Source organism: Jatropha curcas, chromosome 10 (genome assembly GCF_041381405.1).
Source record: "Jatropha curcas cultivar XTBG-Jc1 chromosome 10, XTBG_Jcur_1.0, whole genome shotgun sequence".
In the NCBI taxonomy this organism is placed as follows: Eukaryota; Viridiplantae; Streptophyta; class Magnoliopsida; order Malpighiales; family Euphorbiaceae; genus Jatropha; species Jatropha curcas.
This window is the reverse complement of record NC_143160.1, coordinates 9,544,134-9,569,000: the sequence shown is the minus strand read 5'-3', so window position 1 is coordinate 9,569,000 and position 24,867 is coordinate 9,544,134. Positions and strand designations below refer to the sequence as shown.

The 24,867-nt window shown below is 32.7% G+C and overlaps 3 protein-coding genes across 4 annotated transcripts; 1 reads left to right on the top strand and 2 right to left on the bottom strand.

The window, feature by feature from the left end:
* Positions 1 to 2,555: 2,555 nt before the first annotated feature.
* Positions 2,556 to 6,059, bottom strand: GLIP6 (GDSL-motif lipase/hydrolase 6). Of its 2 annotated transcripts, XM_037639768.2 has the most exons (5): positions 5,760 to 6,059; positions 5,333 to 5,478; positions 3,942 to 4,407; positions 3,775 to 3,815; positions 2,867 to 2,950 (listed from the first exon to the last, which is right to left on the bottom strand). In XM_037639768.2, exons 1-4 carry the CDS (start codon positions 5,992 to 5,994, stop codon positions 3,775 to 3,777), a joined length of 888 nt encoding a protein of 295 aa, XP_037495696.1. In that variant the 5' UTR covers positions 5,995 to 6,059; the 3' UTR covers positions 2,867 to 2,950. The 2 variants fall into 2 exon arrangements, with proteins under 2 accessions (XP_012075684.1, XP_037495696.1); XM_012220294.4 differs by lacking the exon at positions 3,775 to 3,815 and having other exon boundaries at positions 2,556 to 2,950; positions 5,760 to 6,052.
* Positions 6,060 to 9,655: 3,596 nt separating this feature from the next.
* On the top strand, positions 9,656 to 16,985 carry LOC105636898 (uncharacterized). The gene is made up of 13 exons (XM_012220295.4): positions 9,656 to 10,041; positions 10,614 to 10,723; positions 10,799 to 10,909; positions 11,043 to 11,100; positions 11,598 to 11,687; positions 12,581 to 12,675; positions 12,903 to 12,956; positions 13,378 to 13,515; positions 13,855 to 13,912; positions 14,027 to 14,141; positions 14,584 to 14,653; positions 15,048 to 15,119; positions 15,985 to 16,985. The coding sequence occupies exons 1-13, from the start codon at positions 9,843 to 9,845 to the stop codon at positions 16,099 to 16,101; spliced, it is 1,287 nt and encodes a 428-aa protein (XP_012075685.1). The 5' UTR covers positions 9,656 to 9,842; the 3' UTR covers positions 16,102 to 16,985.
* On the bottom strand, positions 16,682 to 24,800 carry LOC105636899 (Endosomal targeting BRO1-like domain-containing protein). Its single transcript, XM_012220296.4, has 8 exons — positions 23,966 to 24,800; positions 22,243 to 23,193; positions 21,840 to 21,929; positions 20,130 to 20,198; positions 19,432 to 19,572; positions 19,155 to 19,203; positions 17,661 to 17,764; positions 16,682 to 17,533 (listed from the first exon to the last, which is right to left on the bottom strand). Exons 1-8 carry the CDS (start codon positions 24,641 to 24,643, stop codon positions 16,994 to 16,996), a joined length of 2,622 nt encoding a protein of 873 aa, XP_012075686.1. The 5' UTR covers positions 24,644 to 24,800; the 3' UTR covers positions 16,682 to 16,993.
* Between the last annotated feature and the right edge of the window lie 67 nt (positions 24,801 to 24,867).

Sequence of the window (24,867 nt, the reverse complement as noted above, 5' to 3'; positions counted from 1 at the left end):
TTAAAAAAGAGCAAAGGCGCTCTAAGGAGTGAAATAGTTTAGTAAGGATCCTTCTTTCCTAATCAGAAGTCTCGAGTTTGAACTCTTAAATACGGAGTATCTTTAAATACTTGAGAAGAGACAATTTGTCCCATTTTTGAATTTACCTAGCGTGAATTCGGATTAATCAATTGTGAGTTTACTGCGGATCAATTTAGACAAGCTAATTAGTTTTGGATATCGAATGATTAAAATAAATAAATAAAAATGCAAAGGCATGTGAATTCTCCTTATCAACTTTTGGTCATCAATGAATCTATCAACAAAATTAGCCAAGGGAATAGTGTATTTGGGTACCTATTGGTTGTCTTTTGTCTTTGGACCCCTCCTTTAACTTTAGTATCGACAACTACTTGTGGAAATGGTTTTGTGTTTATATTTCAACAAATTCATTCAACTCCATTGATGTTGATCATCACTTTCATAAGCCAAGTATAATAATATTATTGGTTTTCTTTTTTTAAGATGTTCACAACCTAAAAATAACATATTATCCTTTTTTTTTTATGAGATGTGTTTTACAAATCTACAGTAAACAATACTGCAATTTAAAGAAAGTTTCCAATCCAATAAAAACAAAAAATAAACTCATTACAAGGAAAAAAATTAATTTTAATCAGGGACTACAAATTTAGAAAAGAATGAAATCAAACCCAAAACTGCCTCTCCAGCTCACTAAAGGATAGTGAGCTATGAATAGTGATGAAAGCCAGTTGAGTACCCGTGAAGTTAGAAATTTTTTTTAGAATTTTATTACTTATTTTACCAGACTAAATTGAAAAGATAGGCTATCCGTAAATTTTAATCTTTAAAATCAGAGTGGTTTAAAGTATATTTTTATTAAAAATGGATGGAGTATCTATAAGTATATTCATGATTAAACTTGTTTAATATAGCAGATAATATACGACGGGTACCTATAAATCTATATCCGTATCCATTTATATTTTTCATGGATAATAATTTCACTATCAATATCTGTTTCAAATTCTTTTTATAAATAATCCCTCTTATTAAACGGATGGTAGCGAGATAATTACCCAAAATTCATTATTCTGTGCTGCTTCCATCCTACCTATAAATAGATAGTTAATTTCAAAATTTTGTCGGCGGAATCTAACATTATATTGCCACTCACAAAATTTAGGCAAAGCCATGTGTACACATGGTACAAAAATATACGGATACGAAGGACATCTATAGCTATAAGTTGCACCATATGAAAAGGAGAGAGAGAGAGAGAGAGAGGAACCATTTTGTTGCCCTTATCCATCCTCTTCATCTATAATAATGTCATCCCCACATGTCTTTGATCTTTTTCTTACATAAACTAATCCAAAGGACATGCATAATCAATGAAATATCAATGTTGTCCAAATGTATGAATGTGTAAGAGTTGTAGTGAAAGGTATTGTTGGTTGTACTCTCTACTGTCTATTTCCTAGAGCAAATGGTTGAATCGAACTTTTTTACAACAGATCAAGCTGAATTAAAATTTGCACATTAACGAACTGATTGAAACTGAACTAGTTAGTTCGATCTACTTTGGTCGGTTTTTACCATTTTGATTCAATTTTAAATTCAATAGACGAATTTATGCGCAATCGAAACGAACCAAACAGTAAATTCGATTCAAATCGAATGAACTAATTATCCAAGCCTTTCTTGAACACCTAACCGAACTGAAATGGATCGGTTTGATTTTTGATTTGGTTCAGTCGTTAGTTTTGCACTCCGGGGTTTTTAAACTTTACATTTTTATTTAATTAATTGAGGTCTTTTATTTTCATTTCAATTAATTAAATACAGTACCTTTTAGTTTTAGTCAATTAAACTTTTTTTTGAAGAAAATTCAATTAAATTTAATTTAATTAACCAAAAATAAAAATTCAAGCGTCTTATTAACTTAAGTTAAATAAAAACACTCAATTAACCAAAAGTGTCAAAGTTTAAGGTGCAAAATAAAATTTCTTCCCAGGTTTGAGGGGATCAAACACCTAATTCTAATGAAAATAGAAGCCTCAACATTGCATATGTATAGTCTTGAAGAGAAATTCGTCATTCGTAGAACAATGAATTATAATAACTATAACACTGTTTATTTATTTAAAATTATTTAACAAAACCATTATACCATATATTTTGATCAAAATTACTGTTTAATATGTTATTGAAAATTTTTAATGAGTAATTTGATATTTTAATAGGAAACGTTTTAAAGTTTATTTTAATATATATTAATATTTAATGAATCTGGTTGAACCATATTAAATTCGGTTGAACTTTTCGATTTAGTGAATTTTTGTCTTCACCGGTCTAATTCTCAGAACATTGCTAATAAATGTCATTTGATATCAAATGCCACCTTAGTTCTAGTAAACAAAAAACATTGCACAAATTCAAATTATATTAAATAGGTATAAATTAATTTTACAAAATTTTATAGCTCCTTTGGCATAAAAAAATAATTTCACTTACGAAATTCAATATAATTAAAGTAAATTAACTTCAAATATTTCTAAATGCATGGTGGCCTTTCAGATTATAGTAAGAATAATTTAAAGAATTCCAAATTAACATTTTATTACTGATACCCAATACCTGGGAACCTCTAATCTCAAAAGGAAAAAAATAGAATTGTTTGATGATTGCATAAGCTAACAAAATGGGAAATATCCAGTCTCTTAAGATATAGTGGCTAAAGTCTTCAAATTGAAAGGCCTAATTGCTGAGTGCTTTCCTCCATATAAAGCCTTGGAGATAAGGTTGTAAGTATGCTCAGATGGATGGAAATAATCCCAAAACAAGTAAGTGTTAGGGTTTGAACAAATCTTGTAACCTTCCTTCCCACATTGCACCAATCCTCCTAGAGGCCCATCTCCACAGCACCCATTACTAACATCTGTAAAACCTGCACAACACATAACTTATTCATAAATACAGTATGTTGCAATTCAAGAAGCATTCCACATTTGTTAATTCTAGGAAGGGTAGATTTATGCGGTCTTTCTAGCCTGAATTTATGACCTTCAGATTATTATTACCTTATTCGGCAACAGCTTTTGGGCTATTTTAATGTTATAATCAAGTCAAAACTCTATCTCTATTAGGGTCATGTTCGATAATTTTAGCGATTCTAGTAGCTGTTAGCGGTTGTAACAGTTGTCATTCGTTTTACTAGCTCTTAGTGGTTAGTTGTTTATATAGCGGTTTAAAATAAAATTGTTCGGTAAAAATAAGTGTTTGATTAGTTGTTTAATATAAAACGATAAAAAGGTAAAAAAATGTTAATAAGAATAATCTTTCATGAAATACTGTTTTAAACTTTTAACGTTATGATAGATGCGACATTGCCGAACGTGATAATTAATTAAAACAGTATTTTAACCTAATCAAAACACTAAACACTACTCCAAATGTTGTTGCGGAACATAGTTTAGTTATACTGTTAGGTAACATAACTTTTATAATAGTTTTTAGAGGTTAAAATAGTTTTTGCTATAAAACGTTAAACACTATAATGTCTAGCGTGTCACAAAAATTAATTAAATGTTTTGACAGGTATATTCATTGTTTTTTTCTCTCGAATTCAGTTAGAATAATGTCTTTTTTTGTCATTTTAAGTTAAACAATTATTTTTACCGAACACTTTTGATTTAAACTATTATATAAATAACTACCAGCTAATAGCTAACCGCTAACAATTAATAAAATAATTAATGTTTCCGAACAAACCTATAAATAGAATAAAGTTACTGTTACAACAAAATCACCCCCTGCAGAGTAAAAATAAAAGTGGGTTTACCAAAACATTGAATTGAAATTAACTAAAAAAAAAAAAAACTGAATTTACTAGAAAACTGAATTGAGATTAACTATCTAAGAATAATTAAGATAATTACCATAGCGAGTTGGAATGGCTCGAAATCGTTGAACAACATCATACACTGCACCATAAACACCAATTGCACCAGGGTACTTACTTGCCATCTCCTTCACTAACATTTCCAATCCTTTGTTATATTTCTTAACCATCACATTCATTTTTCCATAACATTTATTAATGGGTGAACCTGGCAGTAGGGCTCTCGCCGGAATGCAACCGACAGGGCCTAGCGAAAAAACAGCGATCCGGCGAGCTCCGAACTTGTAGATTTTGTCTATGAAATTTGCTGCCTCAATTAACATAGCTTGTACATATGTCTCAGGATCAAGTTTAGGGGAGCCAAAGGGGATAAAGTAGTTGAATATGTCATTAGAACCAGATTCTAAGAAGAAAATTGATTTTTCTATTAAATTTTTGTCAATCTGATTTTGATTTACTAGTGTTTGAAATTGTTGTAGCTGCTCCTGAATCGGTATGACTCCCTGCTCCATATAGAAATTAAACTGTTAGCTGATATTGCAACTACATAAAGCGAAATTATTATTATCTGTACTTTGATTGAGATTTAAACTTGTGATTTATATTTTTTAGAATTCAACATCACTTATTGAAGATCATATATATTTTTTTTAAGTATTAGGAAAATTATTTGAATCTAAATGAATTGTCAGATTATAAATGCACTTACAAAGCTACGTCTTGGCATACACCTCAGATCATTCATTGAAATTTATAACAACAACAATCATGTTTCAAGTGATTCATCTTATATTATCACATCAAGAAAAATTAACATATAATTAAAAAAGGATGATGTTAGTGTTTCTAAGAGTTGAGTTCTCAATTCAAAGTGGATATATAATTTATGGTTGTTGCTATTTCTTTCTTTCAACGTTTTTTAATGAATTAATTTATAATTATGGGAACACATTTCTAGTGATTTATTCAGAAAATCCAAAAAAGGGAAGCAATTTCACTTTGTTATTTTATTGCATAATAATAAACAATTTACCCTATATTGTGAGACATTTTTTTTTTTTTGGACCTTAAACTCGAGATTCATAAATAAATAAATAAATAAAATTCATTGTTTAAACTTTAAAGCATGACCTCAAAGACTACATTCTGATCAATAAGATATTAAATTCTGTAAATTCATTGTTCATATTTTATACACAGTACTTTTTTTATTTAGATCAAGTGTTACGCGGATAAAACTAATCTGCAATTGGACAGTTTACATTATTATTTGATTTATATGAAAAAAACCAACTATATTAACGGTCTGTCATGCCGATATTTAAATATGAACTCTTTCAAGTCTTAACTAGGAAGATGTCTCGTTGAAAACATGATTATTATATAAAATAAATAACTAAATGAAAGAAAAATTAAGAAGTTCGTTACCAAATCCTGATTTGTTTGCCTCAAAACACCACTGCCAGCACTAGCAAAGTTGATGCCATTGGATGGATAATCCTTCCTACTTCCATTCACTACTGCCTGCTTTGCCTCTAAGTATGGTTTCTGGAACTCAATTCCAAGAAATTGTGCTGTACAAAGTAAATAAACAAAGTAAACAAAACACATAAATAACTGTTAAGAATCAATCATGCATATATGTAATTCACGGTGGGAGGTCATGAGTTCGAATAGTCCGATTATAAGTATTTTTATCAATTTGATGAGTCCAAAAAAAATTTATTCATATTGTGTAACATGCAATATAATTTCGACTCATCGTGGCTCGCAACAGATAGAAAGAACATACTGGCAAGTTCATGCATGAGCATGTGCAAGATGAGCAAAACAAAATGAATTTCGAAATACTGACATATGAAGTCAACCACAGTTCTGCCATTAGTGAATCTTCCAGTGGGATGGTGGAAAAAAGTTGATCCATAAGGTGGGAAATCTGCCTGAGCACTGCAATTCTTGTTGAAGTGATTGTTTCCAGCATCAACAATGGAGTCTCCAAATGTGAAAATTGCAGGCACCTTATATTTATACGAGGAGACTAATAGAGACCAAGATGATAAGAGGACAAGTGTTAGAAATAGCTTCTCCATTATTTCTCAAGTTGGTGTGAAGTAGAAGGGATTTAGAATGGGAGTAATTATATAATGGAATGATGTTACTTTGTCGTATGGGCCGGAATAAAATATACAAATAATATATTCGCGAAATTACAGTAAGCAGCCTCGATCTTTGTAATAGTTTGATTTCATAAAATGTACTTACTAGTTGGTAAAAAAAAATTTTATGCTCTACAGTAGAGCAGGCAAAGCTAGAAATTATAAATAGGGGGCGAAATTAATATAAATATTATTGCATTAAAGTATAATTTTTCCTGAAGGTAATTAAAACATGCATGTTTTCTATGTTCTGCAGGCCACGTTTGGCACGCAAGATAAGATCTCCTTTATGTTGAAGGAAAAATGGAGTGGAGTATAGAGAGAGCTAAGACAAGATAAAACGGAAAAGCACGAAAATGGTGCTTTTACGCCGTTTTGTCAAGTTGTCGTATATAGTCTTTTTATAGCCTTAAAAGCATTTTTTTGGTCATGTTAGTATGTCGTTTTGTTCCAAAGCAAAATCTTTTGGTCCGCCTTTTTTGGCTTTCATTTGTTCTGTTTTTAATTTAACTTTTAGAATTGAAATATAAATAATGCTGTTTCGTTTAGAAACGGACACTTTGAGAAATTCAATGTACCCGTGTCGTATCTACGATGAAAACTAACATTTTTCTAAATATGTGCCGGACACTTGGAAAAATGTGTCTTGTTCTTGAATACAATTTTGATTAAATTGAGTTCAAAAGTGAAATTATAATTTGTAAGTGAGATTGGATACAATTTGGTCAAAACTAATTAAATGGAATCGTATTAACTAGTTTGATTTGATTTAATTTAATTTTTAAATTATTAGATTTCAATTGTTTTTATAGAAAAAATAATAAAAAATAATTAAATTTGATTCTTGAAAATGTTAAAAATCAAGAAAGAAATCAAATTGAATTGAATCAATTCTACCCAATTTGATTTGATTTGATTCTATACATAATTTTTTTGGATCTTTTAGATAATTTGATTTATTACTTTATATTGGTTATTTGATTTTGCATTTGTCTACCTGTCTCTATAAGGCTTTGAGATCTGTGTGAAACTACTGAAACTTGTAACACTTTTCTTTTTAAGCAATAGTGATCAGCGAAAAACAAAATTCCTAAATTAATTATTTTTTCTAGAGAAAACATATATTTTTATTTATATTAAAAACTAGACAGTATTTTCGCACGGTTGCATAATATTTCTTTTTTCAACTATAAGATATGTGTAGAAAGTAAATTGCAGAAAAATTGAAAAATACATACAGTACATATACAATATGATTTAAATATATCATATAGAATTAAAAAATTTTATTCCAACTAAGGCAACTATCACTCTTAAGATAGCATGTGAAGGAAAATAAAAAGGTAACAAATTTTATTTAAATTCAGATAGCTAAGCGATGATTAATTTACTCCATAAACATATCTTACACTTGAAAAAAGAAATATTAAAATTTATCTTAAAAAATTAACTTTATATAATTTTATTTCAAATATTTTTGTTCTAAAAATATTGAACTGATTGATAAGTTAAACAAAATTTTTACCCAGAAAATTTATCAATATGAAAATCATGAACATATATATCAAAAAGAAAAAAAAAAAATACTATTAACCCTCTTAACTTATTGTCAATCAACACCTTTTGCTTTAAACTCTCCTAACATAGATTTTTAAGAAATTGGTTTGGTATTAAATGGATGAAGAGATAAGCTAATATAGAAGCTCATTTTGTGGCTCGAGCTTTCTATTTTTATGCTTATTTTTTATAGTGGATTTGGATTCCACAATGTTTGTTATCTTTCTATAATAATTAATGCAAGCTTCTTTGTTTGTCTTAAAAAAAAAAATTATCATTTTCAAATTGTATAAGACTAATTGCCGCCCTTGATTGGCTGAGAGAGAAAATTTTCACTATTCTCTTAGAATATATTTTTATGGATAAAACTAGAATGAATTACTGAGGGACTGTGAAAAATCAATGTATATTGAAAAATATTTGAATCCATTTGTAAACAGAAAGATATGGGTTCAAAATTAATTAAAAAGCTTAATTAGTAATAGTAATAATAATTTTGATAAGGTATATATTATATTAGAGATATTGCGTTTAAGATCCATGAAAGTCATAAGAGAACCGAGAGTATGGTATTTAAAAGTGATAAATTAGATAAGGTAATTTTTATACGTTTATTGTGTTTAAATTTCATAAAAGCCATAAATCAGGAAGAGACATTAAAGAAAGATGGATATTTCTTACTTATTATCTGACAATCACTAATTCGCAAAACCTCACGTGGAGTGAATATTTTTCATTTTCCGTCTCATGGAAAATCTTTTTGCTCTGCTTAGCCCTATCCCCTTTAGGGGTATTTTAGCGATAGGTTCTATAAGAACTGGACGATTTATTCAGTCAAATACTAGTGACAAATTTCTATCTTTTTTTTATTGCAGTATTTCTGAACAAGTTTATTGGTAGCAAGTCTAAGGGCTTTTTTTATTAATGATACTGACGATATTGATGATTTTTAATAAGGTGAGATATTTCTCTTCAAAATTTACAATTTTTCCTAAGTTAAAGTTGATTATTTAGCTTGAAATAGAATTTATTTGAAGGTTACTTCAACCATAAATTGACTTTCATGTTTTTGAATAAATTTTAAAATATTTATAAGAATATGGTGTTATAATCAACCTGTATTAGAATCATCAAAAATAGATTATATGTCCAGAAAAATTATATTTAGAGTCATTATTGTCAGAAGATTGTACATTAATATTATCTCTGACTTGAACGTATAGACATATATACTTAAAAAAAAGACATAATATTTAATATAAAAAACATAGTATGAGTTAAATCTCACTAAATCAACAACAAAATCTTAAAAAAAAGAAAGAAAAAATCAATTTCCAAAAGATAATAACGATATATCTAGAACAATTTATATTTTGTGAACATGATATCTGTACAATAAGGTTTTTTTTATTATTATTTTTTCATTTTTACTTTTGTCTTTGACATGTCGACTAAATTAGCATTAATTATTTAAATAAGCAACAAAAGGGTAATTTAGTTAAATTATATTTAATTATACCGTCAAGAAAATGTTATATATTAATTTGAGCAACAATTTATTTTTTGCCAGAAATAAATTATAAAGTGGTAAGAATGATTAGTTTCAAATTGAAATCGAACCGGTCAAAACCGTGGTCAATAGTTCTAGTTCTAAACCATAACTAAAACCATAAACTCAAAGTTTGGTTCTGGTTCTTCATTTTTTGAAATCGAAATCGACGGTTCCAGTTTGAAACTGTAAAAATGTGTTCTTAAAAAAACTTCTAATTTATTTTTTTATTTTATTATATTTTTAAAGGAATTTTAAAAATTTTTATTAAATTGATTTAGTTTTTTGATCATAGTATTTATTATTATTATTATTTATTTAAGTTACAAATTTTAAAAAAATATTTTAAAAAGTTTAAAATACATTATTTATTTTCGGTTCAAAATCAAAACCAAAAGTTTTAAACTCGTCAAAAACAGATCGGCTTCCAATTTTAACCTTTTTTTTTTTTTTAATAGAAATATGTGATTTTGAAACCAAAACCCGCGGTAATGAAACCGTGGCCGTGACAGGAGTGGATGTTGTAAACGACATGTTTTATGCACAAACTTTGTAGGAAAAGGATATTCAGTGGAAACGAAACGTTTCAAACTGAGTTGAGCGCAGAGTTCTTGTCTCGGTCCGTACAGTTTTGGTGATCTTTCTTACACTGTGACGCCGAAACAGCAAGAGAGCGATGAGCTATAGTAGCGGCGACAGCAACACCATCACCAAACAAGAAAGAAAAGAAGATGTATGGGCGGAAGTCACAAAAGCAGCTGATGATCTTTACGCTCTTCGAGACACTTATTTCCCACAAAACCCACTTGACAAGATCTCCAAATTGCAATCAGAATCCGACCTCGCTCTCAGGCTCCTCGATTCCATTCCTCTCGGTATTGTCTCTCCCCTCTCTGTATGTGTTCGTTGTCATTTTGAAATTTGATCCCTTCTGTCCATTTATTTTGATTTTGTTCTTTAGTTTTAGCTTTGTTTTTATTTCGTAAGAAGTTAACCATTCCGGAAAAGAGAAAAGAACTTTTAGGAATTGGGATTTAAGTGTATACTGGCTTTGTGGATTGGAAACTTGAAATGGGTTAAGAGAATTTTAGAAACCCAATTGATTTTTTAAAGAACTGGATCTTGCATACGATGGTTGTGGACCATGGGTGGATTTTTCTTTAATTTAGTGGGTTTTGACCTAATGATTAGTGATAATAAAGCTTGTTGGCTTATTATTTTGCTTATGTGACTAAGAGTTCTTAAATTTTCTAACAATATGGCAGCACTTTGCTGTTAATTGTCAACCATTGCCATTTTAGTTCAATTATAGATATTCAAGAATTAAGATATGCTAGGAGCTGAAAAAGTCAAAAAAATTTCACTTCCCAAAACCACTTCTTTTACTGAATGTTGGCCTTCATTTGGAACAAGATCTTCATTTTAGTTAAAATTTGTCATTTTTCAGAAGAAAGGAAATCACCTGTTCAACGTGCTACTTATGAATATCTGAGAGGAAAGATATTGGATGTCTTACCTGACTACAGGAAAGAAGCAGATGATCACCTCTCAAAAGCTGTAAGCAAAAATTGACCTTTTGCTCTAGTAATTTCCGCATGCTGTTGATAGGAAACTGATTATTTCATGCTCCAGGTTAAGTTGAATCCTTCTCTTACAGATGCTTGGTTGTGTTTGGGTAACTGCATTTGGAAGAAGGGGGATCTATCCACAGCGAAGAATTGTTTCAAACTCGCTCTAAGCAAGGTTATTTTTTTGTATGAATTTTCATGTTTTAAGAGTTTAGTGCAGCCATGAGCTTAATTACTGTCAATTTTGTCATTGTTCATGATGAGTAAGTATTAGCTATCATTGACTGCATTTGTATTGTGTTATGCAGGGCCCAAACAAGAAGATACTTTGCCTTTTATCAATGCTTGAAAGAAGAATGGCCCAAGGCAAATTTTTACTCTCTTCCTTTTGTTTTTAATCTTTGCATGGCTACATGGTGGCTACTGTTAGTTTTTGCTTCCTTATGGAGAATAGTTTGGAGCAAATATATATTGTCAACCCTTGAGCTTACTCTCCGAATACAAGTTTCAACTTAGTAAACATAATTATTATTTAGGATGGAATTTGTGCTCACAAAGAAATTGAAGAAAAAAAACATAGGGAGAGAGAACAAAAGAGGTGAATTCCCAAATGCCTTGTCCATTCCACAATTATACTTCTTGGACATTTTGTGGTACAGTAAATGAGTCTTCATGTTCCACTAATCTCCTCGCATGTGTATTTTGGTGCTGATCCACTATGCACTGTGAATTTTTGGGCTACTCCTAACTGGTGGTTCAAATATTTGGTTCAACTTGTTCTTGTTACTTGCAAGTCAAAATTGTAGTTTAGATCTGAACATCCATGTATCATTATGCTTACCAGAAACTTTCCTCCTGTATAGGTGCTGAAGATCAAGCTAAACTTGTTAGTGAAAGCATTCAGCATGCCAAGGATGCGATCTCTTTAGATGTGAAGGATGGATACTCTTGGTGTAAGATTCCAAACTAAATTCACCATTGAATATGCATGTTTTTCCAACTTTATTGATGGGCGCACTCAACTGATCTGTCTTAATCCAAAATTTCTTAATATAATTTACAAAATTTTTCGGCGGATGTTACATTTTGCAATGGTTGATAATAGAATATGCATTTTGCAATGGTGTGATGTTTGCTGGCCATCTGTCTGAATAGCTGTTTTTTGAGGTGTAGTTACTGACTTTAAACTTATCTTTCTGGTTGCACCCAAAAGAGTATGTGGAGACATGTATGGACAGTCTACCTAGTCTATGTTGGTTTTGGTTTGTAAATTAGACCGGCGTTAGTTGTTCTTTTTTTCCTCGATGTAGATTCAGACATCCTTCTTTTTCCTTCTTTAAACTCACACCTGTACGCCACAAATCTGCCCAACCTCCATTCCTCCTCCCAATCACATATGCTAGAGGAAAAGGGGGGCGCTAACTAGAGCTTAATGCTCAGATAATATCAACAGAGAGAAGGCTGCACTTCTCACTGGGTGCTATCTTCATAATTGCTCAACCATAGGAAATGCTGCAACATAAACCATCAGAGTTACCTTCTGTGTGGGTATATATTAGCCTTGTTGCGAATCTGACCTTTTGGATAGGCAAACATACTTTAATCCCGCCAATTATGCATGGGGGAAGAGATACTCATTATATACAAGTTGGTTATCACCTTCACGGTAAAGAGTTACAATGTTGGGCAGTGTGTCCCCCATGCACTTGTGATGGCCAAGCCATCGTCTTGCTAACATGAGACTGAGCCTGCAAGAATGCCTGAATAAAATTTTCAGATTTTTTTAGTTGATTGAGCTTTTGACCCAAATAGCATCTTGTTTTGACACATTTGATCTCATTGGCAGACAACTTAGGAAATGCATTGCTGACAAGCTTTTTCATGACTGGAGCATGGGATCACAACAAGCTTCTACAATCTTTAAAAGCATACCAGAATGCTGTTTGTCTTTGCACTGAGAACTTCTTTATTAATCCAATTTATGATTATTGATGAGTCCTCTTTTAGAAACAAGAACGGTTTTGCAAACTAATTTTTATAATGCATCTCAGTTGATAATACGATGATTACCATGTTTTGAATTTTCTGCAGTTTCACGGTTGTCAAGGATTGTTTGCTCTTTTGCTTTATTTTGTTTTATACTGAGTGTTTTGATGTTAATATGTCAGGAGAAAGATGAAAGCATGAAGTCTAATCCAGACCTGTATTTTAACTCTGCCACAGTAAGTTAAAAATTGCATTCTCATCAATTGATTGGGAACAACTTGTTTGGAAAATGAAACTTTTGAAGGAGTTTGAGTTACGTGTAATCTTGATTCTAATTGCACGGTTATCTCCTTTATTTTTTGGCTACTTATGAGTTTGGCAGTAAAGTGCAATTGAAGTTTTTGCTTTCAGTGCTTGGGTGAAAATGCTGAAAATTAATTTATTAATTATTATTAACGAAATTTTTATTTTAGAGAATTTAGACATTGGAATAATATGAATTCACAAGCTTTTATGTGGATTTGACTAACATAAAGCCATCTTGACTAAAAAAATTCTAGAAAGCCATTTCTTAGGTTGAGTTTTACCAATTCAAGAGCCAAGTATTTTTCAGCTATGCACATAACATAATATTGCACGATGGGTTTCTTTTTTCAGGTCAACAAATATTTGGAGAATTATGAGAGGGCTCTTACTGAGTTTGAAACTGCTGCCTTAAAGGATCCTAGTCTCAATGCTAATGAGGAAGTTGAAAAGATGGTTAACCTTCTCAATAAGTTAGAAAATTTGTTAAGGGTAATATATTTTTCTTATATTAATTGTCCGTATCAGGTGTCTTGCTACATCATGTGGTGTTATATTATCCTTGTTTTCTATTCAATATAAAATCTTTCCCGTGTTGTTTCAAATAATTGTTTGCTAGGTATGTAATATTTTTATTTTTTGGGTTAGTCAATAGAGAATGGTAACTAGGAATTTAGTGAATACTTATTTGTTAATACTTTCGTCTAATTTGTTAATAACTTAAGTCTGAAAATAATGCTAATGTATCCCTTTCTTCTTGGATCTCATATGCTATATTTGATGCCTGGTTTTAGGAGATGCAGCTGATTTTTCTAGGGTTTCAATTTTCAGGGACAAGCTAGAGCTAAACGACTTGCATCTATGGCGTCATCAATGGCAGCCGTTAATGGTGAGGTACCTTATTCTTATGTTTATGTGTTAGTAGTCAAATTTCAGTTCTGAGTGTGTTTTCCAGTCTTAACTGGAGTTTACTAATGATTTCGTGTGCATCTTTATTTAAAAGTGAATTCATCATACAAGAGAGCCACTGTTGACCTGTTGTTGGATGGCCTGAACAAAGCAGTAGCAATTGTGGGGAAAGTACTTTTTTTTGTTAAGCTCGAGAATGTCACCCCCCTGTAAGTCCACTCTCAAAAACATTTGGTTATTTTTTTTCACATCCAAATGAACTGAATGCAAACTCATGCTACTTCTGCTTTCAACTTGTTTTGGTAGCAGATGAAATTTCTTTAGAGTAGCTCTTAGCTAGTTGATGACAAACTTTGTGTTTGTGCATGTGCTTGCACGCCATCATGTTTGTGCAAGAAAGGTTGTTTTGCAATGCACTACTATCTACAGTAATGCCATATGCATTAGTAGCTTCATTACCAAGAGAAAAATTATTACTTAGGACAGGCTCACATTGCTTGTCGGCACATACTAGCTTTGTGAGAGGATTGAAACACTGATAATTCACATTTTTTACAAAGCTGTCATTCTTACTTTGTGAATCTTGTTCATATAAATTGTGTTGAATCAACTGATTTTCTTTCTTTTTTTTTTCTTTTCATTTTTATTCAGATACTATTTGGTGTGTGATTCAAAGCAAATATGCTTTGTTCTATCAGTGTATGGTATAAGCAACGATGCGGTAAGATCTGGCCGCCGAATTTATATATTCATTTTCTATTTTGTGCTTTGCTGCAGTGATATTTCTCTCTCTTTTTCTTGCAGCCTAGTTTTATTTAGTCATGGAATGAGAAAAAAAAAAAATCTTACTTGGCTATCATGTCAAAAATTTGGTTGAGATTTTATCAAATCTAGCAATAGTGACCTTAAAGCAAAATCAAAATTCAATGACTTAACTTGAAGTTTACATAAAATTGTTTCAAAATTTGTCAATGTATTCTCAAGTTTTCAGTCAACTTGAGCTATGACATGCACTCTTGTTAATTCATTGTGATATATCATATACGTAGATTTTGCTCTATTCTGCAAAAATGAAAACTTGCTGTTATGTTTATTAATGGACATCCTGCTTACAGATTAAAGAGGGGGATCAGTTGACGTTACTGGAGCCTTCTTATCATTGTGTTGATTTTATTTGGAAGGATAAGGTATCTTCTCTTGCATATTGTTGTCTTTGCTTGATTTTGGTTTAAAGGTTGAACCAAGAATTCAGATGCCTGACATTTCTGTTTTCTTGCATGTCTATTACTTGATTTTGCTTTAAATAAGTTATTAAAATAAATAACAACTAAAACAAAATGATACAAGTACCTATAATCTGGTGTGCAATAGAGAAGACTTATTATAAATGTAGAAGAGATGTTACATGCTCATTATGCATGGCACTACGTATTATGAATTATGTGTAATTTAATTAACATAATTGAGACTTGTTAAGGTGAACCGATGTTAAAGTGAGTTTTTGAGTGTCAGATAAGCGTAAAGGAAACTCCTTTTTTATTTTTTTGAGTAGGATGAGCAGAGTAGAGGTGATACCAAAAAAACTGGTTCGCCTAACTAATCAATTGTTTTTTGCCAACAATTTCTTTGACAATTTTTGCCTCAATTTCAGTTTTATTGTTTGAATTCCAATTGGGTTAACAGATCAAGCTGACACATGCACTCAAATACATATAAACATATATATTTCATATTTATCTTTAGTGGCAGTTGGTCTTGAATGTCAAAACCAGTTAGATATTTGATCTCAGAACCTGCTTCCCATGTATATTTGCATGTGTTTGCACACCTTTTATTTGTTTTTGGCCACCTCAATCCTGCTGGGATATATTTGGATATTTGAAGCCATTTATTGTTGGGTCAGAAATTTCATCTTTTCTCCTCCACGCTCTCCTTGTCTCTCTGGTAGGTTTCTAGGGTGTATTTGGTTCTGGGAATGGCAAGTGTTTTATATTGTTTTATACTGTAAAGAACTATCATAAAATGATGATATTGCTATGTTGATTGAATCAGCATTACCATTTCAAATCAATTCGAGTAGATTTCGTAGAGCAAGTCCTTGTGAACGGGAAGGCGCTCTCACCACATCACGCTGTTCGTTCATCAATTTATGCTCAACATAAACCATGAAAAATTGTTTCATTCAAGTGATGTATTTGTGAATGTTGTACTTGTAGGTATGCTTTTTTGTTATATGTAAATATATATATCTTGAATCAGAGACTTCAGTGATTAAATTCATTAAAGATTTGGGTCAAGTCACCTATGTTTCATTATCGAAGAAGTAGCGTGAGCTAATTATAAATGTACCTATCAATTTTCTGTAATCCATACAAGCATTGTATCCAACAAAAAATCCTTACAATTTTAAGACTTTATTTTCAAGGTAAGATTAGGATTTGCATTTTGAATAACTAATTATCATGAAAGCGTAAGTTAGAAAATGAAAAATAGACGGCATAACAAAAAAAAGTTAAGAATTAATTATACATGCAGGAATTCACTCCAAAAAAAAAAAAAAAAAAAAAAAAAATCATACATATAGGAAAAGTGAAAAGGACATATTTATTGATTTTTAATGATAATTAATATATTTTACGAAGTAGAAAAATTGCATTTTACGTTGCAGCAGAAAAAATTAAAAAATATATAGTTAATTTACTAAATTATGAATCATAAAGAACTACATATATTTTTTCAAGTATCAGCGTTTATTTTTAACCATCTACTTTATTACATTTCAAAAAATTAACAAGCTATTATTTATGTTAAACATTCACATAAAAATTATACAAAACGGTCGTGCAAACCGATATGCGGCTAGCTATTGACGAGAACTATGCTGCGCAGCCAAATGCAAAGATCTTGCTGAATCCAATCTATTCCACCAAGTGCGGAATAACATTATAATAGTCCAACAAAGAACAATACAATACCACCTCACAAATTATCAAATTACGGCGCCAAAAAAAAAAAAAAAAAAAAAAAAAAAAAAAAAAAAAAAAAAAGAGAAACTACACAATCATTGCTTATAGTAACCACTTTGATGGGGAGGAGGATGGTATGGATTAGGGACAGTGTAAGGCGGTCGAGGAAGCGATCCAGGTTGCTGTCCATGTGCATTGTAGTATGGGCCCCGCCACCCTGGATAAGCAGGTTGGCCGTACTCCTGACTTGTCGGTGGCTGTTGTTGAACCTGTGGAGGTGGGTAAGGAGTACCTGGAGCAGGAGCGATATGGTAAGGAGGTGGCTGCTGGGGAGTACCGTAAGGTGGAGGTGGATGAGAATATCCCAGCATACTCGGCTGCTCCGGAGGCTGGTAGTAATGTGCTTGGGGACGAGGATGGGAAATATTTTGAGGCTCTGCTGGAGGCGGTGGACTTGATCTTGGAGTTTGATGGGCTTGGTTCACTGCTGGGTAGTTGTAAGAACCTGGGTTCTTACGATCTTGAAAACTCAACCCAGCCATTTGTCTCTGTACATCTTCTATCATTTCTCGGCACTGGATGCTTCTGGTCATCACAAAATCACTGCATTGCTGCTTGACATTGGTGATCGCGTCCTGTCACAGAGATTTCAATGTATATATTCATCCTTAATTTTTAACTCAGAAATATCATTTAAAAAACAGATAAAATAGGAATAAAACTAGAAAAAATTAATCATAAGCAACATATGCAATTTTTTACCTGAAGAGTAACGTAAAACTTCAGTCCCTCATTGATATTCTCCTTTATTTCTCGATACTTTGCTATGGCAGCCTGTATCTGCTTATAACACTTTTCACGAGATGCTGAAACAAATTATGAAGAAAATTTATGTCAGAAGAAGTGTGTTCCTTTCAACAAGGAGATGCAAACTGAGAGCATTGTCAGAGCAATAAATTTCCTTTCATGTTAAGACAACCTTTGAGTACAAACAGGCCATCCAAATGTCCAGTTACAAAAAATGAATCAAGGTATTACAAACAGACATTCAAAATTAGAATTTCATGTCATCATAATGAAGCGGCATAAAACTTGATGTGAAATTATGGCAGAGATTATGTGAATTGTAATTGAGAGTTAGAAAAACTATCCCAATAATTTTTACCATCGATTTCCCTAATAATGGATACATTGATGGATATAAGTTGCTCAAACTTATGAAGGTATAAAAAATGAAGCCACATTGCAAAATATTATCTGACAAGGAAAAACAAAAGAGTTCATACACACTAATGCATGAGATCATCTAACATGCAAGCACCATTTGTGACAAACTTTATACATGTTCAGCACTAGTTAGATGAAACTGACACCAGATCATTTTTAGCTGCCATAAATTGATATATTGCTTAATTATGTTGCATAGCGTTTCACATAGTTAAAGGAACAAATGACTACAATTGCCTTCATCTATCTCATGAGGACAAATTATTTTATACAAAAATATAAAAGCAACATGGCTCTACCAGATGTAATTTATTTATTTAGAATGTGAGTGCCATACAAGGATTTAGCCAAAACCTCAGAAATGTATTTACGCCAACCAGCCCAAGTTTATGTTCCAAATATAGATGACGAATGAGTAAAGACCAAGACCAGATCATGAAATTTCTAATCACACTACCATTATGTTAAATGATAACTAGCCGAACAAAACATATACTTGTTCAAAGCACACACATCCAAGTTTATGAAACATAGATAAGGCATGTAGACCAACACCAAATCATGAAATGGACACTAATCACACCATATATATAAAATAGAAAACAATCTGAACCCAATCTAGAGTTCACTGCAACACTTCATGCATCTGACCAGGTTCCCATTCAAAGCCATTATAACTAATATATGCAGAATTTCACACTAGGTTATAATTTCACTATGAAATTAAAGAATATATATATATCAATTGATAATATTTCATTTATGAAACACAGACTATGTAATCAATTACCATATACTTTTTTTTTTTAAACTGAATTATGATATATTGGTCACATACTCAAGAAATTGTTAATGACAAAAAATGATTTCAATTTATATTCTATATCTGAATATGCAACAAATAGCAAATAATGACCTCCTAAAGCTTTTAACCGCAAGACAATGGATAGGTTGATTAAATGCATGCTTAATATACAACTTCACATAAGAAAACTCTTCATTTTGAAGCAACAGTTAAAACAAAACTACCTTTGTAATCTTCAAGATTGAAGACAGCAGAGAACTCCTCATTTTGAGCCTGTAGAAGGACAATAGCTTAGTAAGAGAAGTGCAAAATTAACAGCATGTTTATGCTGGAAAAAAGAAATAACAGCATTGCTGCAGCATTTTAAAAGTCTCAATGAAGAAAGTATTCTATTTATTATTAAGGTTTTTTTTTAGCAGGCAGCTTGCATAGATTGCCATAATAGCATCGCAAAATATTAAAGCAAATATCAAAATGTACATTCAAAAGAATGAAATAGACCTGTATTTGCAACAACACTTGTTCTTGTGCTTCAATATTTTGGGAAATGTCCTCACAGATCTGATCATATTTGGCTATCTCTTTCCTAAAAAGATCTTCATAGGAGCCAGTAGATGTCATCAACTTTGGCAGTATGTCATCCTGAAACCATATATGCATGAACAACACATGAGAAGAAGAACAGAGCACAAGTAAATAGTGGAATAGATGATGCTTAAGTTAGAAAAATTTATAGGAGGACACAATAACTAATCTGCATCCACCATTATGAAAATGGGGTTCCTAACTCATGATAAGAAAATTTCAACCAAAAAAAAAATCATCATTGCAAGCAGTTGATAACACAACATAAATGAGCCTTGATGGCATGCTGTTACACTGGGAGAATCCCAAAGAATTTTACAATCTAGAAGCTGTAATAGTATCTCCAGTAAAGTATAAGAAGCAGTGAATTCAGTGATCCCTATTCAATAAGTAGTCATATGCATTATTCAAAGGCGCCATGGAAGCCAGCTAATGATTGTTTAATCACATATTTCAATGGCAAGAATCTATATGTTCTAGAAGAGTAAGGCTCATGCAGCTTGATGTGTCAAACATCACCTTGATTTTAGGAAATTCTTTTAAAAAGAAAGGAAAATTTTGTTATGCAACAACTAAGCTGCCAAAGAACAGTATGAGTAGAAATTTATTGTCACCTTCCTTTTCATCTCCTTGAGCATATCTTCAAGACCAGCCCGTTGAGCACCAAGAATCTCCAATTGCCGCTGCGTAGTCCCACAGGCAAAAATTGTCAATTGTAAATGAAAGTAGCTCATATCAGAATTCTAGAAACGGAATTTCAAGAACCAAGTTTAGACATTTAATCATTTTTCGCTTCCTTTCCTAACAAAGTAACAACGCATCCCAGTGTTGTCAATAGTGCTAGTCGCCCTTGAGGCGAAAAGGTCCATCATTGCCCCAGGCACTAGGCAGCGCTCAAGGCGCTCGCCCAAATGATGTGAGGATTCAAAAATTCTAGATGACTCAAAATTTAGAATTCTATATTGGTTCCAAAAAGCATTAGATAATTTATAATTCTAGATGTATTGTTAAAGAATCAAAGGTTCAAAAATATATAAAACTTCATGTATTGAAGTTGTACTTCAGGTTGAGACCGAGTTCGTTAGTTAAATTATTGTTCCTCAAGCTGAGATAGAGGATTTTTCTTCTTTATTTTGGTTGAGTTCTGCTGTGTCTTTTCATGTAGCAGACGTCCTACATGCTTTCCTTTCCTGATTATTAGATTTTATTTACCTAATTCTTTGATTGGCTCTCAAACTTCCAAATTTGAAGCCACTTTCATCTGTTCTTTTTTTCCATATTTGTTGTAGTTATTTTTAATGGTTAGATTAGATTTTGATCTTTTTATTTAATGACTGTCAAAGTTTCCAATTTTCAGCCGCTTTCCTTTTTTTTTTTTTCACATATTTGTGTTAAATTTTGACCTAATTATTTAATGGCTGTCAAACTTACTATACTCCAGCCGATTTTAACTTTTTTTTCCATATATGTACTTCTACTAAATGTTAACCTAAGATTTTAATATCTATACGGGAAATAGGCAATTTTTTATTTGAGGCGCTCGCTTGAACCTTGCTGCACCTTAGCGCCTAGGCAATGACTAGTTGATGTCGCCTTGCCTGAAGGTATACCAGACACCTACCCCTCGCCTTGCCTCAGAGCCAAGGCAAGGGACCTGGAGCACCTACTGACAACACTGATGCATCCTTCCAAATTTTTCTTAATCAAAATATTTTATGATAAAATCATATTTAACCTAGTGGCTCACATCATTCACACTGATCTGCAACATATTTCAAATATTACAAGATGACTAGTACTTCAGACATTAAAAAAAGGGAAAAAAATCTAAATTTTATTGCCCTAGTAGCTAATTAGGGCAGTTCTGTTATTTCACAAGCAAATATACTTCCTCCTGTGATGTCAAGATTTTATTCTCAACAGTGAATCAGAAAATAGGTCAGGTTTGCCTTTGACAATAATTGTATATGAGTATAGATTGGACGAGGTACTGGAATACAAAATTAACTTTCAACTGAAGCTATAACTTCAATCGTTGTGTGTATGCGCGTGCCATGAAATGCTCACGGGAAGCTAGCCCTAACATGTGCCATTCATAGAAGAAGACCAAGAGAAAAAATTATATAAAAAAAATGAACTTGCATGACATGATCCAGGCATTGAAAAAGCATCAGCATTTTCCCTCCTTTCTTTTTTCCTTTCATTTTTTCCGTTCTAGGAGCTCGGTTAGGGGAAAACTTGAAATTCAAAAAAAAAAAAAAACAACATTCATAAGCACACTTTTAAAAATAATCAAAAAGTTCAGCATTGAAAGAAGAATATACCAAGCTCTGCTTCAGCGACCCCACTATAGCATCTTCATTGGCATCCAACGACATTATTGGCCGAGCCAGAGTTGGAAGAGCAGATTCTATCTGATAACGTCAAAAGGATCATGAAAATATTATACAGTAACCACGTATTACTCCAATAGAATAGAGCATTAGTATATTATGCAATAGAAGAAATTAAAAGTCAATAAATATTTTGGAGATTTAATCCCACAAGTGGTGCTCTTTCTTTCACTGATCAATATGTCTGGCATAGATCAAATGAACACAACAATTGGCAAAAAAAAAAAAAGTAAGGTTAAATTCCTTAAGAACATTATCAGCAAAGAAAAATTAATGAATTATGATTCCTCTGAGACACACATGAAAAATAATGCATATTGTTTAAATGACATACCGGTCGGCGGTCAAGGATTGACATGAGTGGAGAATGATCCCTTACTGAACGCTCTATTCTGCCATCACTGTCTGCAGCTTGCTTCAAGTTAGCTGCAAATCTATTTAACCTATCCTGCAAGTTCTTTGTCAAAGTGCTGGATTGAGGCCTAGTCCACCGTGTGCCAAATTGGCTTCTAAATTGAGCATCTTCTGTTGCTTCTTTCTGTAAAAGCTCCTCAGTCTGGACCAGCAATTCTTGGTTCACCCTTCTCAAATCTCTAAGTTGCTGCAATTCAGCTTCCAGGCCAGCTGGTCCCCCACTAATCTGCACTGCCTCCACATCTTCCTTAAGATCTGCTGGAAGCGTAAAATTTCCTTCCAAAGCAAGAATTGATTCTGGCAGGTCCATTTCCTTGAGCCTCACTCGAGTTAGCTCACTGGCTTGCTGTAATTTCTCAGCTTGTGTCCTTATAACTTCATCAACCATCTCAGTATACCTTGAAAGAGCTTTTGCACTACTGTCTGGAACAAGACTTGCGAACATCTTTTCCTTGCTTGCATCTAATACCTCATTCATTGCCATCGGCTTTACCATAGAAAATGCTGGAAGAGGAGGCAAGGAACTTGGAGAAGGAACCCTCATGAGGTACACCCTATCATTTTCCTTCACAGCCCTATCCAAATTGCGATTGATATTGGATTCAAGCTTGCTAATTGCTTCTAGAAGCTGTGCTGCAGCCCCCTTAGAGCTTTTCTTTGCCTCAGATAAGGCACTGACCGCACTCTTTAACCGTGCAATTTCTTCCGCCACTTCTTCTTTCTCATGCAGCTCTAAACCATACCGATAACAAGCTTCAGCATAGAACAAAACTGCCTTCAACTGGACATGAACAATCCAAGGCCTGTCAAAATGATCCTTCAAAGGTGCAACATTCAGTGCAGCTAAAGCTTCCTCATAATATAGCCCAACCTGAAATTATTAGCATCCCATATCAACTTAAAACAAACAAATTCAAACAAACACATATTCAACTAGCCAAAATCCCATGTCTTCATTTCATAGCTCAATCGAATCTAAATTTTGCAAAAGAATATCTCAGGCTGCTACACGCATAAGACAGCTAGTTATATTGACACTAAATCACCAGAATTTATAACATTTGTAACAATCAAGGGAAAGCAAAAGTACAACAGCCTCTATCAGAACTCTATTAAATGTGCAGATTTTACAGGTATTTATGATACAACAATAGCACAATGAAATCATTCTCTATTGCTAAGCAACTGATGAGTCAACTACAAACTCACGAAATTGAAGCCCAAAATTACCTATAACACTGTGCCCATAAAACGTTCACCACCTTCTTACAGTACCAATATTATGTCATCATTTCCACTGCAGGACTAACAATAAATATATTAATATCCAAAGCATTCTAGCTTCTCCAATAACTTATGCACTTCTTTGGAAACAAAAATCAGCTGTAGCTTATGAATACATTACTCCAGTATAATCGCCTGAAAGAAATCACTTGTTCTGTAACCCATTCTCATAATTCAGCTAAATTTACCACTTATATGCAGGTCACAAGTCAATCGATCCATCCCTTACGGTACCATAATACCCATAATTACATATCAATAAATCTAAAACTTTTTTACATTTTCACCATCATCATCCAAAATTAAACAAACACTCAACAAATTAAACACAAATTAAAAAAAAAAAAATTGCCACTTACCTGCCTCGCAATCTTAGCGCAGACCCCTGGAGTACTCCCTTTAGCAATGGTATTCTCAAACACACACTCCTGCGCTTGAGCCAGCATCAACCTCTCCAACATTCCCACACACTCAACAGACACATCGACGGTCGTACTCGATCCCATCGACGCCTTAGTCGCTGCATTATCTCTCAAATAAGCAAACGCCCCTGCAGCTGCAATAAACGAATGAATAGCCTGCCGTCTCCCTTCTACAGTAGTGCGATCAAACGAAAGCCCAATCTGACTATACACAGCACCCAAATTGAAAAGAATTGCAGCCTTTTCTAAATGAATATTCTGCTGCGAAGCCTTCTGCTTCTGCTTAAACGCATCGTACCACACAAACGTCACACTATTGATGTGATCTTTATCCGGAGAGATAGGGAAGCGAGTTTCAACTAAGCAAAGGGCTTTATAGTAATTCTGAAGGAGGTCACGGCGAGAAGTCGGTGAAGGATCAGATTGGCGTTCTACATCGGTGCGATACTGCTTAAGAGTTTGGAGGTCGTCTTCTAGGTTTTGAGCTTCGCGCTCAGAGTAGAACATGGCGATATAGTTGCGGAGAGGACGGTAGAGGTCAACGGAGGTGGTTTTCTTCTCGTAGATTGCTAACATGATATTGGTTGTGGCCGCGGCGGAGGATTGGGCGGCCATCGGTGGAGAATCGGATCGGATTGAAGATTTTCAGTTGAAGAAGAGTGTGAAAATGAGAAATATAACAACGCTTTGTTGATCGACTCTCCTGGCAATTTCGTTGCACGTTTTTTTCTTCTTGGCAAAGGAATGTAGGAAAAATATCAACCAAGCAAGAATGGTTAACCTTCTAGTGAAGTTTTTAGTTTTTACGGTTTGCTAACGGCAAATTCTTGTAAATTTGT

What these genes read in the sequence shown, in the direction of transcription:
- LOC105636898 (XM_012220295.4), top strand. Translation starts at nt 9,843, where the DNA reads ATGAGCTATAGTAGCGGCGACAGCAACACCATCACCAAACAAGAAAGA. An exon ending in CCTCGATTCCATTCCTCTCG is followed by an intron (nt 10,042 to 10,613) that starts GTATTGTCTCTC and finishes GTCATTTTTCAG; the next exon opens with AAGAAAGGAAATCACCTGTT. An exon ending in CTCGAGAATGTCACCCCCCT is followed by an intron (nt 14,142 to 14,583) that starts GTAAGTCCACTC and finishes ATTTTTATTCAG; the next exon opens with ATACTATTTGGTGTGTGATT.
- GLIP6 (XM_012220294.4), bottom strand. Translation starts at nt 5,994, where the DNA reads ATGGAGAAGCTATTTCTAACACTTGTCCTCTTATCATCTTGGTCTCTA. An exon ending in AACTGTGGTTGACTTCATAT is followed by an intron (nt 5,479 to 5,759) that starts GTCAGTATTTCG and finishes TACTTTGTACAG; the next exon opens with CACAATTTCTTGGAATTGAG. An exon ending in AGCCATTCCAACTCGCTATG is followed by an intron (nt 2,951 to 3,941) that starts GTAATTATCTTA and finishes TGTGTTGTGCAG; the next exon opens with GTTTTACAGATGTTAGTAAT.
- LOC105636899 (XM_012220296.4), bottom strand. Translation starts at nt 24,643, where the DNA reads ATGGCCGCCCAATCCTCCGCCGCGGCCACAACCAATATCATGTTAGCA. An exon ending in AAGTGTTGTTGCAAATACAG is followed by an intron (nt 19,204 to 19,431) that starts GTCTATTTCATT and finishes GTCCTTCTACAG; the next exon opens with GCTCAAAATGAGGAGTTCTC. An exon ending in AGTTTTACGTTACTCTTCAG is followed by an intron (nt 17,534 to 17,660) that starts GTAAAAAATTGC and finishes TCTCTGTGACAG; the next exon opens with GACGCGATCACCAATGTCAA.